Here is a 16293-nt window from a genome sequence, read left to right as displayed (position 1 = left end):
ATTTGTTGTGCCCGTTAACAAACACTAACTATCAGTGTTATGGACAAAAACCACAGAACTTTATACACCCTGCCGCTGTAGCTGTGGTTTTGTCTTTACAAATGCCCAACAAGCTGTCAAATACAGCACAGTCCACATTAGGTTTGTCATTACACGGTGTTATGGGCGCACCAGAAGCACAGTATCCGCAATGCGTGAGACAACCTTTGGCAGAAGCCATTGTTCCACAAATATGCCAGTATGTGTCCAATAGCTTACAATCCAGAGTGTCATTACACGGGTCATGTGTTGTGACTATGGATGATGCCGTTGTTGTTATAGGTTGTCCCGAGCTTGCTGTTGACACATTCGAAATGGTGGATTGTCCCGTAATTGTCTGCGAAGTCTGTTGAGGTGATTGTAAAGTTGTTGTAAGTCTAACTGCGGGGTTTTGTGTCTGCCCAGATATCATCGTTTGAGCAACTGTAGTATTACCTAAGGTTGTCAAATTCCCTAACCCTGTTGTTGAGCCCACTGAACTTATCATCTGAGATGTTGACAATGTTTGAGTTGTTGGGAGACTAGTCGACAGTGAACTACCAGAACCAGTTGGTTGTGATGACTGTGTGCTGCGTGCTGAGGGCTGCGATGATTTTGTGCTGCTTGGTGTTGGTTGTGATGATTGTGTGCTGCTTGCTGTGGGTTGCGATGATTGTGTGCTCTGGAATTGTGTGTTGCTGGCTGTTGGTTGCGATGGTTGTGTGCTGCTTGCTGAGGGTTGCGACGACTGTGTATTCTTAGAGTGTGTGCTGCTTGCTGAGGGTTGAGATGATTGTGTGCTCTGGTATTGTGTGCTACTTGCTGTTGGTTGCGATGTTTGTGTGCTGCTTGCTGAGGGTTGCGATGACTGTGTATTCTGAGATTGTGTGCTACTTGCTGAGGGTTGCGATGATTGTGTGCTGCTTGCTGAGGGTTGCGATGATTGCGTGCTCTGAGATTGTGTGATACTTGCTGAGGGTTGCGATGATTGCGTGCTCTGAGATTGTGTATTGCTTGTTGAGGTTTGCGATGATTGCGTGCTCTGAGATTGTGTGTTGCTTGCTGTGTGTTGCGATGACTGTGTTCTCTGAGACTGCGTGCTGCTAACTGTCGTTTGCGATGACTGTGTATTCTGAGATTGTGAGCTGCTTGCTAAGGGTTGCGATGACTGTGTGCTCTGAGATTGTGTGCTGCTTGCTGAGGGTTGCGATGATTGTGTGGTGCTTGCTGAGGGTTGAGACGACTGTGTGCTGCTTGCTGTTGGTGATGATGACTGTGTGCTACTTGTTGTGGGTTGCGATGATTGCGTGCTGCTTGCTGAGGTTTGCGATGATTGTGTATTCAGAGATTGTGTGCTGCTTGCTGTTGGTGGCGATGATTGCGTGCTGCTTGTTGTGGGTTGCGATGATTGCGTGCTGCTTGCTGAGGTTTGCGATGATTGTGTATTCAGAGATTGTGTGCTGCTTGCTGTGGGTTGCAATGACTGTGTGCTCTGAGATTGTGTGCTGCTTGCTGTGGGTTGCGATGACTGTGTACTCTGAGACTGTGTGCTGCTTACTGTGGGTTGCGATGATTGTGTGCTGCTTGTTGTGGGTTGCGATGATTGCGTGCTGCTTGCTGAAGTTTGTGATGATTGTGTATTCAGAGAGTGTGTGCTGCTTGCTGTGGGTTGCAATGACTGTGTGCTCTGAGATTGTGTGCTGCTTGCTGTGGGTTGCGATGATTGCGTGCTCTGAGATTGTGTGCTGATTGCTGTGGGTTGCGATGATTGCTTGCTCTGAGATTGTGTGCTGCTTGCTGTGGGTTGCGATGACTGTGTACTCTGAGACTGCGTGCTGCTTACTGTGGTTTGCGATGATTGCGTGCTGCTTGTTGTGGGTTGCGATGATTGCGTGCTGCTTGCTGAAGTTTGTGATGATTGTGTATTCAGAGATTGTGTGCTGCTTGCTGTGGGTTGCGATGACTGTGTGCTCTGAGAATGCGTGCTGCTTGCTGTGGATTGCGATGACTGTGTACTCTGAGACTGCGTGCTGCTTACTGCGGGTTGCGATGACTGTGTATTCAGAGATTGTGTGCTGCTTGCTGTGGGTTGCGATGACTGTGTGCTCTGAGATTGTGTGCTGCTTGCGGAGGGTTGCGATGAATGTGTGCTACTTGATGAGGGTTGCGATGACTGTGTGCTGCTTGCCGTTGGTTGCGATGACTGTGTGCTCTGTGAGTGTGTTCTGCTTGCTGAGGGTTGCGATGATTGTGTGCTGCTTGCTGACGATTGAGAGGACTGTGTGCTGCTTGCCTTTGGTTGCGATGATTGTGTGTTGCTTGCTGAGGGTTGCGATGACTGTGTGCTGCTTGCTGTTGGTTGCGATGATTGTGTGTTGCTTGCTAAGGGTTGCGATGATTGTGTGCTGCTTGCTGATGTTTGAGATGATTGTGTGCTGCTTGCTGAGGGTTGTGATGATTGTGTGCTGCTTGCTGATGTTTGAGATGATTGTGTCCTGCTTGCTGAGGGTTGCGAAGATTGTGTGCTGCTTTTTGAGGGCTGCGATGATTGTGTGCTGCTTGTTGATGTTTGAGATGATTGTGTGCTGCTTGCTGAGGGCTGCGATGACTGTGTACTCTGAGCTGGTGTGCTGCTTGTTGGGGGTTGCGATGATTGTGTGCTGCTTGCTGAGGGTTGCGATGATTGTGTGCTGCTTGCTGTTGGTTGCGATGATTGTGTATTCTGAGATTGTGTGTTGCTTGCTGAGGGTTGCGATGGTTGTGTGCTGCTTGCTGGTGGTTGAGAGGATTGTGTGCTGCTTGCTGATGGTTGCGATGACTGTGTGCTGCTTGCTGAGGGTTGCGATGATTGTGTGTTGCTTGCTAAGGGTTGCGATGATTGTGTGCTGCTTGCTGGTGGTTGAGATGATTGTGTGCTGCTTGCTGAAGGTTGCGATGATTGTGTGCTGCTTGCTAAGGGTTGGGATGACTGTGTGCTGCTTGCTGAGTGTTGTGATGATTGTGTGTTGCTTGTTGAGGGTTGCGATGACTGTGTGCTGCTTGCTGTTAGCTGCGATGATTGTGTGCTGCTTGCTGAGGGTTGCGATGATTGCGTGCTGCTTGCCGAGGGTTGCGATGACTGTGTGCTCTGAGATTGTGTGCTGCTTGCTGAGGGTTGCGATGATTGTGTGCTTTGAAGTTGTACGCTACTTGAAGGAGATGGAGATGACTGCGTGCTTTGCGGTTGTGTGGTACTTGCAGACGACTGCGATGGCTGCGTGCTTTGCGGTTGTGTGCTGCTCGCAGGAGATTGCGATGGCTGCGTGCTTTGCAGTTGTGTGCTACTTGCAGAAGATGGCGATGACTGCATGCTTTGAAGTTTTGTGCTACTTGCAGACGATTGCGATGGCTGCGTGCTTTGTGGTTGTGTGCTGCTCGCAGGAGATTGCGATGGCTGCGTGCTTTGTGGTTGTGTGCTGCTCGCAGGAGATTGCGATGGCTGCGTGCTTTGCAGTTGTGTGCTACTTGCAGAAGATGGCGATGACTGCATGCTTTGAAGTTTTGTGCTACTTGCAGACGATTGCGATGGCTGCGTGCTTTGTGGTTGTGTGCTGCTCGCAGGAGATTGCGATGGCTGCGTGCTTTGTGGTTGTGTGCTGCTCGCAGGAGATTGCGATGACTGCGTGCTTTGCAGTTGTGTGCTACTTGCAGAAGATGGCGATGACTGCGTGCTTTGAAGTGTTGTGCTACTTGCAGACGATTGCGATGGCTGCGTGCTTTGCGGTTGTGTGCTGCTCGCAGGAGATTGCGATGGCTGCGTGCTTTGCGGTTGTGTGCTACTTACAGAAGATGGCGATGACTGTGTGCTTTGCGGTTGTGTGCTACTTACAGAAGATGGCGATGACTGTGTGCTTTGAGGTTTTGTGCTACTTGCAGTAGATTGCGATGGCTGCGTGCTTTGTGGTTGTGTTCTACTTGCAGAAGATTGTGATGACTGTGTACTTTTAGGTTGTATTGCAGTGGTTGTTGAAACTAAACCAAGTGAAGATCCACAAAGTCCGCAAAAATTAGGACAATATATTTGAGCAGTTGATATGACTTTGCATATTCCTAACGTTGAATCAAGAAGACTGCAATCTACCGCATTTTTATCGACACAAGTAGGGGATCGACTCGTTTGTGGTGAGGGAGCAATTGCCGTTGATGTCGTATTTGTCTGTTGTGTTGTTTGGGTGTTCGAAAGTGATGATGTCGAAAAAGTTGTTGATAAGGTCGTAGACGCATTTGGTTTTAAATTTGACTGACTTGATACTTGTGTCATTGTTGTTGAAGTTGTTGAAGGACTAGTGACTGTTGAAACTAGTGTTGAACTAGACTGGTTTGATAACTGTGAGGATGCTGTTGCATTTCCTAAAAGACTCGTAACTGTTGAACTGGATTGGGTAGACGAGGTTGTTAATGTTGTGGTTGTTGAAGGATTTGTATAAGATGGCGAAGCAGTTGAAATCTGAGATGTATTGGGTTGTGATGATGACGTATTTATACCAGAAGCTGCAGTTGTCACACCGCATACATTACAGTAACGTTTGCAATACTGCTGCGCTAACATATGATTGCTACATATCTGTAATGATGTATCAAGTAATTTGCAGTCAACAGAAGGGCTGTCAGTACAATTTGGTTTTGTGGTACTTAAAGTTGTTGATGTTGTGCTTGGTGGTGGTGTTGTTGAAGCTGTGCTTGGTGGTGGTGTTGTTGTTTGAACCGATTTTGGTGTTGTGCTGTTTGTTTGGATAAATGTTGTTGTTGCTTTTGATATTGTTGACGTTTGAAGCGCTGGTGATGGTGAACTTAAGGCTAAAGTTTGTGTTGAAATCGGAACTGTCGATGTTGTTGTCGCCATTGTCGACGTAGATGCCGTAGATGGATTAATTGATGTCAATCCACAGTTCATACAATAACTAGGGCAATATAGTTTCGAAAGATTATAATGTTTACAGATTCCAAGAGAAATATCCATGAGTTTGCAATCCACTCCAGGCTTATCATGGCAAGCAGGTGTAGAAGTAGATGAAAACTGAAGCGTTGTTTTGGTAGTTGTCGATGATGACCCCGTGGATTGAGCACCTGTTGTTGAACTTAATGTAGTCGTTGGAGTTGAAGATGGCCGTGTCGAGAACGTAGAAGTGACTGATGGCGTAGTTGTTGAAGGCGATGCAGTTTGAGACTGTGTTGATGAAGTTGCAGTGGACAATGCCAGTGTAGTTGGGCCACACATTTGACAGTACTTGGGGCAGTACATCTGAGCTGTGCTTGGATGAGCGCATATGCTCAATGACGAATCAAGAACATGGCAGTCGACTCCTGGTTTATCAGTACAATTTTTCGGCGCATTTGTTGATACAGATGTTGTTGTACTCGGTGTTGTGTTAGACACAGTGGATGCCATAGAGGTTGTTGTTGCCACTGCTTGAGATGTTGTGGAGATTTTTGAAGTTGGGTTGGTTGTTGTTGTAGAAGGTCCACACAGTCCACAAAAGCTCTGGCAATAAGCGGTCGCAGGTACTGTTCTAGTGCAGATTGACAAGTAGACGTTCATCATCTTGCAGTCAATACCTCCGTGATCGGCACATGCTCCTCCTAGAATGTAAAGAAATAATAAACTATTCAAAATAAGCGTTAATTGTATATTTATGAATATACTTTCTCAAAAATCGGTTATGAAATGTAACTTAATTTTAATGAAAGTTAAATTGTATGTGAAATGTCTACATTGTACCAGTTGTCGTTGACAATTGTGTAGATGATGTAGTAAGAGGTGGTGTTGTTGTGCTTGCAGAAGAACTGGGTAAAGTAGTCGTCGCTTGTGTCGCAGAAGTCGTTGTTGCAGTCGTGGTTGACGTCGTTGGTGTTGTTGCAGGTGTGGTTGAAGTCGTTGTTTTTGCAGTCGTCGTTGGTGTTGTTGCAGGTGTGGTTGAAGTCGTTGTTTTTGCAGTCGTCGTTGGTGTTGTTGTTGCTGCTGTTGTTGTTGCACTCGTGATTGGTGTTGTTGTTGTTACAGTCGTAGTGGGCGTCCGTGTTGTTGAAGTCGTGGTTGACATAGTCGGTGTTGTTACAGTCGTGGTTGACGATGTTGCAGTAGTTGCAGGTGTTGTGGTTGTGGTTGTGCTGGTGGTTGTCGATGGCACTGGGGTTTGGCGAATAGGGCATCCGAGAACGTCTAATCGCATTGCGATCTTGCCGTTCCATTTTGTAGGGTACACCCTTATGCATTTTGCTGTTATCGGGCAATCCAACATGTTTGACACCTTGGAATCTTGATCGTTATTTCCAGTGAACTTCTGTGATGAAACAAAACAAGAATGGTGCAGTTTAAGCCATTGTTAAAAGCATTGTTAACAATAGTGATTACTTAAATAAAAAATCTTCCAGATATGGAATTCTTTTCGATAATTAATTTATACATTACTGCTTTGCTTTTTATATTATTGTTTTTTGTCCAAATGATTGTTGGGAAAAGGTGAAAGCACTAATAAAAGATAGATCCAATGTAAAACATGTTCTAAATTACTCCTGTCAATAAAAACGGTTCAACAGCGCTAAATGCATGAGATCCGCATGTGTGTGCAAAAGAATAATCTGTTCAATACATGTACACAAAAACAACAGGCTTAACCAGTTTAACAAATATTGGTTTCTTATATGTGGTTACTTTCTCCAGTGGAAAAGGCATGGTATGCATAGTGACATAGCGTATACCTGTCCAGAGTCAACGGGCGTCCATGTCTGGCAGTCCGGGCTTACCGAGACCGTGTACTCGGATACCCACTGGGCACAGCAGCCGTTTCGTCCCTGTGTCACCAAGCCCCGTATCACGCTCGGGTCCGCAAACTCCAACTATGTGTAGACATGTGACATGCAATAGGTTATATGAATATGTTCCAAAATGAATATACTTTAAAGCTGCACTCTCACAGGTTTACCGTTTCGACAACTTTTTTTACGTATTGTCTTGGAATGAGTCATTATTTTACGGAAATATCTGCAAACCAGTTAGGACTTAACTTAAATATGAAAATCTTCGATCTGATTTTTGTCAGACGTCTTATATCACTAGTTTCCATGCATTTTAGCAAAATGCTCCAAGACAAAAATTATATAAAGTTGTCAAACATTCTATCTGTGAGAGTGCAGCTTTAAAGCGAATATACTTAAAAGCGTTTAAGCTTAAATTGAAATACCAAATATATTATTCGTGTTTAGCCGAATGTTCAGAGATGTTTAAAGGCATCGTAATTACCTTTTTAAGTGCGACATTTTAATCGTATGCTGATTTATTTAGAACAAAAAAAGAAGAAGAGCAGCTTAAGTATTTTTAAAAAAATTGTAATGCTGAAATACTTCAGATCATTATTGTGTTCACGGGACTTCGACATTTGAAAGTTAACAACGATAAGGTTGACAGAGTTTTTAAATTAACAAAGTTCTGAACACTCGAATGACACGTGTATATATAACCATACATGTTTTAAATTACAAACAAAAATTTAGATAGAATGAACACAAATATACTTTAAACAAAATCTCAAGAACATCATTTAAAGAAGCCTAAACAATGCTTTGAATTGTTGCATTTTGTCGAAGACTTTGTGACGCGGTAATCAACACGATGATAAAGACACGTGTTAAAAAGAAGGCAAATTATTAAACAGTTGATGCTATTTTGTACAGTATCAAATAGAATATACTATATTACAAATTACCAGGATTCAGACAGAAATGCATAACAAACTCTGTGCCCTGGAAATGGGAAAGGTTTTATGCTACCTGAAGATATTGTTTGTTGTCATGTGTTCCGGCGACCCATGATCCCGCTAGCAAATGCCCTTGAGGGTCTTTTTGCTGAAGTGTATCCAGCAAGACACGTTCAGGCCCGTGCGCGACAGATGGCTGTTGTGACGTGGATGCCGTTAACGTCACGTTACGTCCTTTCAAAAGGCTGTTTTGGCATACACCTGGAACGTTGATAAATAACTTGTGTTTTTTTTTTCTTTTAGATAACTTTTGCAAACGATACGTTGACTCACATTATCAAAGCGTTTAATTTTGTAAGATATAGATAAATGCTAATCGGGTAGTTTGCATCGCTGCAAAAGTATGCGACCTGCACATTGTTAGGGACTGTTACGTATCTAAGAAATGAGCAATGTTAATGAGCCTATTTACAATATAATTAGTTGCTCTCGGCCTATTCGACACCCTTTGACTCCAAAAAAATTAATTGTAGTCATTGTTTGTAAAATCCTTTTGAATCATGGTCGTAGCTATGTGCGATTCAGTACGCAATGTTTTAAAGGTATCTGATGTATAATTATGTAAACTTTGAATGCGTTGTGGCCCCATATTATTTTGGTATTATTTGAAAGGGTTGAAATGCTAATAAACTTAAAACCGAATAATACAAAAAAATCCTTTTAAGCCTTGAAAGATGCCGAACTATGTTATTTCAGGTCCGCTTTCATTGCAAATAATGAACAAAAATACACAATAACTTTATTTATAATGTATTTTCGTTCATTTATTTTACATGTTAATTATCAGCAATCAACATCCCTTCAAACTATACCAAACTTATACGGGGTCACCAGGCATCAAAGTTTAACATTACGGCCAATGGTGAATGGTGAATGGTGCGATAAAACGAAAAAACGAAAAGCTTGTTTATACATCGCATACCTTAAGTAATATATGCTGTTTTGTCTGTTTTCACTTAAATGTTTTGTCCGAATACAGAATCCCTAGTGGACGCCTATGTCATGCAAGCATTCCGCTCAGTGTTTGATGTAATGAGTGATATAATCATATCATTCGAGGGTCAAATACGTACCAAACAACGACTTGAAGAATAAAAACAAATGCTAACAGAATTAAACTCGATCGTGAAGACAGCTTTAGCTGATATAAATCACACACGATACTGGCGTACTATTTGTGTCAACTTCTAAAATGTAGAGGTGTACCTCTATTTTCAAACCAAATCCCGTCATACATTTGGGGAAAACCTCCCCTTCAACGTTGCGTTTCTCATAAGAACATTCGGAACTCCCCGGCCATTTTATCGAAAACAAAGGTTGTTTTCGATAAAATGGCCAAGGAGCTCCGAATGTCATAAGAAAATCCAAAAATTGGTTGAACGTAACCACTGTGTATTCGGTAAAATGACAATATCAAGGGTACGAGTAATAACAATGCGGTGAAAATGGAAACAAATAAAAAGTAGATCTCCAGCATGTTCATCCTGTTTTTGAAATCACACACCATTCTGCTTCAAAGACTATAAAGATGGGAAGAAGCCAATGATCTGAGATCATGGTATTACCATGACTTGATTCACTGGCATTTGTTAATTACAAGTAAAAAGGCAACGAGTATTCACTTCCGAATTGGTGTAATTTGCCCTTACACAAACTGTATCCGCTGTACAATATCTGAATTTATATAGTCCGTTTTTCTGAGCAGGGACCGGTACTAGTGTCAATTTAAGGAGGAAAGGGATTGTTTCCCTGGTCGGATTTGAACCCACGACCTATTGGGTGAGAGGTGGACATCTACCTTGGTAGATCCAAATATTTGCCTGCTGGAAATATATTTATCCCAGTAGATCCATTTTTTTGGTAACGGTGGAAATCCTTATCTTGCCCACGGTAAGAGATAAAATAAGTCCTCGATTGTAACTTTTCACTACGCACTAATGAGTTCCAGCGAAAACAATCGTGTCCGCAAAACAAAACGCTCGGGTACGAATGAACCTATCTTACACTCTCGGCTATGCACACGTGCAAAGATTAAAGAAATACCTGTATGAAACTGCTTTTTTTGTCTGCATGCACAAAAGAGGTCCACTCTTATTGATTATAGAACAGAATAGAACAAAATAGACCAGAGCATCTATTTTTAACTTTAATGCAGTTCATCGTTTTTATAATTACTTAAACCCATGGCATTGCAATAGCAGGTGTGCGAGGGGGAATTACACATAACAAACATATTCAATTATATAAAATAAAATTGAAATCGTTAACTTTAAAATCCAAAACTTATAGTATTAAGCATAATTATTCAGAGCAGTATGATGTATAGCAATGCTAAGTTTCTAAGTCCAAAGACATAGCGGAGACGATATCCACCGCCTACACACAAGAAAAAGAAAGCAACCGTCGGCAGCTACTGACCGTTCTTCGTAGCATGCGTAACCTTGCTAGTCGGGGACTCACGCTTCGAGGTCACGATGCCGAACAGAGCAGGTGGACTCCTTTATCTTGTCCTGAGTTCAGAAAGAGACCAACAAGTATACGCTAGCCGACATGCAGATTGAGATCTTGTAGTTAATGACGCTACATATCCTGCGAAATCTGGTGATAGACGTCAAGAACCACACGTTTCTTCACGACCGTGGGTGACGAGACAACAGATTCATCCTATTAGGAACAGGTTGTTCTTGTCTTGTGCCAACCTAGACGCACGCGAGTAATTTATTTGATTGTATATGGTTCTGTTCATAGATGCGGCAACTCTAACATCCATCATAGAGTATGCGATGGTCCGGATGAAACTGCAGGGGCCAATGCTAAGTCTGGGCAAGTGACATGTTTGGTGCCATGAAAGGGATGCTGTCAACATACTGAAGAAGGAACCGCGGGCCTTCTACACCCACTGCTACGGTCACGCATTGAACCTAGCTGATGGAGACGCAATACACGGGACAAAGATGCGGGACTCTCTGACAGTTCAGATTTCCAAACTGGTGAAACATTCATATTCAAAGAGACGCGATGTCGAGTCCCAAAAGAAGGAGATGTCCCCACAAACGCCATGGTTCAGTTTGCTGTGCCCCAAAGGATGGACTGTAAAAGCTAAGTGTCTCAAGAGTGTGTTGGACAATTACTCTGTACTTCAGTAGCTCTGGAAGAGCGCATGTGAATCTTGTAGGGCAAGAACCGTTGGAGTCAAGGTAGAAATGAACTCCTTTGACTTTTTGTTCGGCGTCTCTTTTACTTATGCGATATGTAGAGATAGTGGCTACCCAAGCAGTACTCTGCACCACGAAGACCTATCCGCGTGCGATGGCCAGGCCGCTGCCAAGGTGACTGTATCGATCCTAAGCAGCCGCTGAGATGACGCATCTTTTTACCAAAATTGGGATGTCCAAGCTGGACACATTGGGTGTATAATAACCCACTGTGCCACGGAGACGGAAGATGCCAAAGCGGTTTGAAGTAGGCATCGCACATGAGTGCCTTCGACCTGGTGTTGCAGTTTGATTGGGAACGATTCGACTAGCCCGGCTTACGGCGATATCGCCGCCTTCAGGATGTTCGTTTAAAGAGTATTCAGGGCGACACTGATCCCTTCGAGGACTTCATCCTGAACATGTAAGTGGTCTAGAACACACGGCTCTTACCACCTAACTCCACACACTGAGAATCATGGTCAAGGACAAGCCGTCGAAGGAAACAGTGACATTATGATCGGTCGTTGGCCTGTGCCAGTAGATGACGCCATTGTGGTTGGCACTGATCAGCCAAGTAGTGACACTGTTGCGACTGATACTTGTGATGCCTGCTAGGCTAACCATCATTAAAAAAGCCTGGACGACATTTTAGAATGACTAACTTTGTATTAGCGAAAGATTGCCGTGCAGTCATCTAGTATTTTAAGTGTTATACCATCATACTAAGTACATGTATGCTATTCATATTGAAATGTATTCATCATGTGCTATTCGTATTAAGCTTTATTTATAACAGTATATATATTCTTAATAAATGCATTCCCTTTAAACATCCGTAAAACCGTTCTGCAAAGTGTGTGTATGAGAGGCGATTTTAAAAAAAGAAACCAAAACGAGTCGTATCTGCTTACAGCTGTCTACATAATCCAACATTATCCAAAATAAATACTAACAAATAATAATAAATAATTACTTTGTATCATACACATATAAATATTTTTTATCTGAGTATTATCTGCCTTAATCAAAACATTGAGTCTGAAACTTGAGGATATTTTGGTCAAATAATTACGGAATACAAACAAACTATGTTACTAAACGAGAGCGAGATGTTACAAACTTTGATGAAGTTAAAGAATATGTAAAGTTTGTTCATGACCAAATAATAACATCACCTACCTTTTATTGTGGCAATATGAACGTACAACTTCATCAACGGAAGATGCAAACTTCAATGTTGCGGACGCACCGTTAAATGGTGCTGGACATGTGCAACGAGCAGTTATAGAATTGATATGTCAAGTGTCATGAATGATATTCTGGACACATGAAAAATGTGTTTGATCTTCAAATATTAGGGCACACATTTCACCATATTCAAGATGGCGTCGCGCACTTAGTTATGGCCCTAACTCGATGGCCAATGTTGCCTTCACCAAACGATCTTAGACTAGTTCTAATGAATGTGAAGGTATAAAAAAGACTTACTGGCGTTTACTCCTCCAGTGTAAGATGCTGAAATAAAAATGATCACCTTAGTTATAGTAGGCAGAACATGCATTTCATTTTTACATATAATTCGGTGAGGATTTAATTTAAGGAGTATGCTAAAACAAACAATTTACAATAAAGAAATATATCTATAAATAACGCTGAAAGTACATGTTTGTACAACTTACCCACGAAAGAGAGCAGAGCTAATTCTATGATAATTACATGCATTCTGTTATTATACAATACTACGCAAAATTTTCATCATTATTCTTAAATTAATTTTTGACCGTAAACTTTACATAGACCAATATTTATGCATTTTACGGAAAATTAACACAAAGTCACATCCGATGAATAAGGCACGGCGGAAACTGAAAGTGTTTGTAATTTAAGGGCATATCACCAAATATTTACATTGATACAGTGTGTGGTTGATTAAAAACACAGTTTTCTAAAGTTTTGTGGTGCAATGTTTGGTATCCAAGACCAATGTTTGGGCGTACCAGTAACGTTAAATGTGATTAGAGATAACTAACCTTAATTAAACTATATTTGCATGGATTTGCCTTTTCTTACTTTCTTAAATGAAAGACAGTTCCCAAACCATTCGCTATAATTTAAGCAGGTTAAAAATTAAAGAAACCATATACAAAAGTTAAACAAAAGTGTGCTTATTTTCGTTTACGTCGCTCGAGCAACAATTTAATCAACGTGTCGGTCATTATTTACTCACTGTCTTGAAACAGTTCAATAACTTGTTCATTCATTCAATGTTGTTTTTTTTACTCACTCACTCACTCACTCACTCACTCACTCACTCACTCACTCACTCACTCACTCACTCACTCACTCACTCACTCACTCACTCACTCACTCACTCACTCACTCACTCACTCACTCACTCACTCACTCACTCACGCACTCACTCACTCACACACACACACACACACACACACACACTCACTCGCTCCCCTAAAATCGCCTCATATACGTATATTTATTTATTTACAAAGCATTTTCCATGCATGTGCACAAATAATAAGATGACCACTATAGCTTATTTACAGGTGCAACGTCAATTTGCTTGAACCCCTATTGATGTTGTAAAAAAGAGAAATGAACACATCTGATGTTATCAAACATTGATATATTTCCGCAGGAAGTATCTAATGCTCTTCGCATTCTCAAACACGGTAAAGCCTCTCGTCCAGACCTTGAGAACGGACCTTGTTCTAAAAGAAATCTCCGATAAATTATCTGTTCCTTTTGCTAGTCTATTCAACAAAGCAGATGCATGTACCTCGTCTTGCGCATGTCTTGGCAATTTTCTAGAAAACTGATCCAGAAAATGCTGGAATCTACAGACCTATCTCTTTTTTAAAGGGACTCGCTCATGTTTTGGCACCAAAAATAATTTTCCCGGTATTAATGCATCTAAAAACACAGATATTTTAATTAGTTTATTATTTTATACCGCAATTGCAGAAAAAAATACAATTAAAGTATAAATAAAACCTGGTTGTAGTGGGGAACGAATCCATGCCAAGTACAGTCAAGACAAAATAGAATAACAGATACTGTATCTACTCGCCCACAGGAACTCATACTAAGTATTGGATACTTTAACTTTAATTGACAATGTCAATCAACCAATCACGTTACAGTCTTTTGTTAAATGGCGTTATTAATGCATTTCAAAAGTGTGTACTTCAAATACAATACTTGAGCATATATCAACATTTGTTAAAGGATCCCAGTCGTCGGTATCTTAGTTTTAACACTCCTATAATGCTTAGCCACACTTTATTTAGTGATAAAAAAGTGCATTTCGCAAACCCGTTAAATCCATACCTACAAAGGACATCCCACCGTCTCTTTTTACTACTAGTGTCTACAAACTCCCGTCCATTCTGACTCTCGCTTTCGCACTCGCGCTCTCTCTAGCAAATATCTCATATTTTGTTTTATTTATTGAACTTTACGGAAAATTCCACACTAATTTGACTTTATAATAACATCTGCAGCTTTGTAAATAGCTTTGTTTTCACCAAAGTTGATTCAAAAAGAACAGAAGAGAGACTCGGAAAATACCCCACAATTGCCACGTGTCTGGTTTCTTCTCAATTCTGTAGAACGTATATTATTGTTATTTATTATTCTTGAATTCACAATACATTATTTTTTCAGTTATTTATCCGTCTCAATGCACAGGATGTATGTATTTAAGTAATATCTGGAGTAAATACTGGTTAAAGTGTTGGATAGAACAAACTTGGCATACACTGCCACCAAATATGCACACTAACATAATATTGTAGTAATAAAATGGTGCATTAGAATTATTATTAACCACAGGCGGCCTTGGCGTGATCATGGCCACACACCAACCCTCACAGTCAATATAAATCCAAATTGTTTTAATGGTCAAACTTACAATACATAATTAAACCAGTAAACATATCATAAAGCGTCAACTCACTACCAACAACAAAATCCAGTAATTTCACTCACTGTTAACAACAAAATTCAGTCATTTAAAACATTAGTAAAAATTATAATTGGGGGGCGGGGCCATTTATGGTAACTGTGCACAAATCATCCCTAAATTCTGGGACCCGAATAACAAAATCCTACTCCCAGCTCAAATTCCACACAGCCTTCACTGCCAACGATATTTTATGAATAAAGTTACTTTTTTCAAACAGTTATCGATACTCAAAAAGAAAAACTGAATTATGTCCTTTTTATTGATTATTTATTCTGTTTTATTTATTGAACTTTACGGAAAATTCCACACTAATTTGACTTTATAATAACATCTGCAGCTTTGTAAATAGCTTTGTTTTCACCAAAGTCGATTCAAGAAGAACAGAAGAGAGACTCGGAAAATACCCCACAATTGCCACGTGTCTGGTTTCTTCTCAATTCTGTAGAACGTATATTATTGTTATTTATTATTCTTGAATTCACAATACATTATTTTTTCAGTTATTTATCCGTTTCAATCCTCAGGATGTATGTATTTAAGTAATATCTGGAGTAAATATACTGGTTAAAGTGTTGGATAGAACAAACTTGGCATACACTGCCACCAAATATGCACACTCACATAATATTGTAGTAATAAAATGGTGCATTAGGATTATTATTAACCACAGGCGGCCTTGGCGTGATCATGGCCACACACCAACCCTCACAGTCAATATAAATCCAAATTGTTTTAATGGTCAAACTTACAATACATAATTAAACCAGTAAACATATCATAAAGCGTCAACTCACTACCAACAACAAAATCCAGTAATTTCACTCACTGTTAACAACAAAATTCAGTCATTTAAAACATTAGTAAAAATTATAATTGGGGGCGGGGCCATTTATGGTAACTGTGCACAAATCATCCCTAAACTCTGGGACCCGAATAACAAAATCCTACTCCCAGCTCAAATTCCACACAGCCTTCACTGCCAACGATATTTTATAAATAAAGTTACTATTTTCGAACAGTTATCGATACTCAAAAAGAAAAACTGAATTATGTCCTTTTTATTGATTATTAATTTTATCTGTAAGTTATTTTGAGGTCTTTTCGCGAGTTCAATCAATTTGCGCGGAGATGAGGCAATTTTGGTATGTTAGTTATCCTCATGAAACGGAAACATTCGGAAATAACCGGCAAATGGCGGAATTTATTTTTAGTAACATTACAACAAGGAACTTAAGCTATTTTTAGAATAAGAATTTTCATTGGTTGGACGTCATCAGCCAATATTCATGAGGGAATTTCCCTT

At 40.8% G+C, this 16293-nt stretch overlaps 1 protein-coding gene across 1 annotated transcript; it reads right to left on the bottom strand.

The window, feature by feature from the left end:
• Window positions 1-37: 37 nt before the first annotated feature.
• Window positions 38-10871, bottom strand: LOC128235657 (mucin-22-like). The gene is made up of 6 exons (XM_052950462.1): window positions 10680-10871; window positions 6757-6894; window positions 5777-6338; window positions 4996-5637; window positions 4672-4833; window positions 38-4029 (listed from the first exon to the last, which is right to left on the bottom strand). The coding sequence occupies exons 1-6, from the start codon at window positions 10869-10871 to the stop codon at window positions 38-40; spliced, it is 5688 nt and encodes a 1895-aa protein (XP_052806422.1).
• Between the last annotated feature and the right edge of the window lie 5422 nt (window positions 10872-16293).

The sequence above is a fragment of the Mya arenaria genome, chromosome 5 (assembly GCF_026914265.1).
Source record: "Mya arenaria isolate MELC-2E11 chromosome 5, ASM2691426v1".
Lineage (NCBI taxonomy): Eukaryota > Metazoa > Mollusca > Bivalvia > Myida > Myidae > Mya > Mya arenaria.
The sequence above is the reverse complement of the archived record's forward strand: the minus strand, read 5'-3'. Positions and strand labels throughout refer to the sequence as shown.

Bases quoted from the DNA above. Each gene is read 5' to 3' on its own strand.
- LOC128235657 (XM_052950462.1), bottom strand. From the start codon at position 10,871: ATGGCGTTTGTGGGGACATCTCCTTCTTTTGGGACTCGACATCGCGTC. The intron at 6,339-6,756 runs GTATACGCTATG...GTTTCATCACAG, and splicing joins CGCCCGTTGACTCTGGACAG to AAGTTCACTGGAAATAACGA. The intron at 5,638-5,776 runs GTACAATGTAGA...TTTACATTCTAG, and splicing joins ACAATTGTCAACGACAACTG to GAGGAGCATGTGCCGATCAC.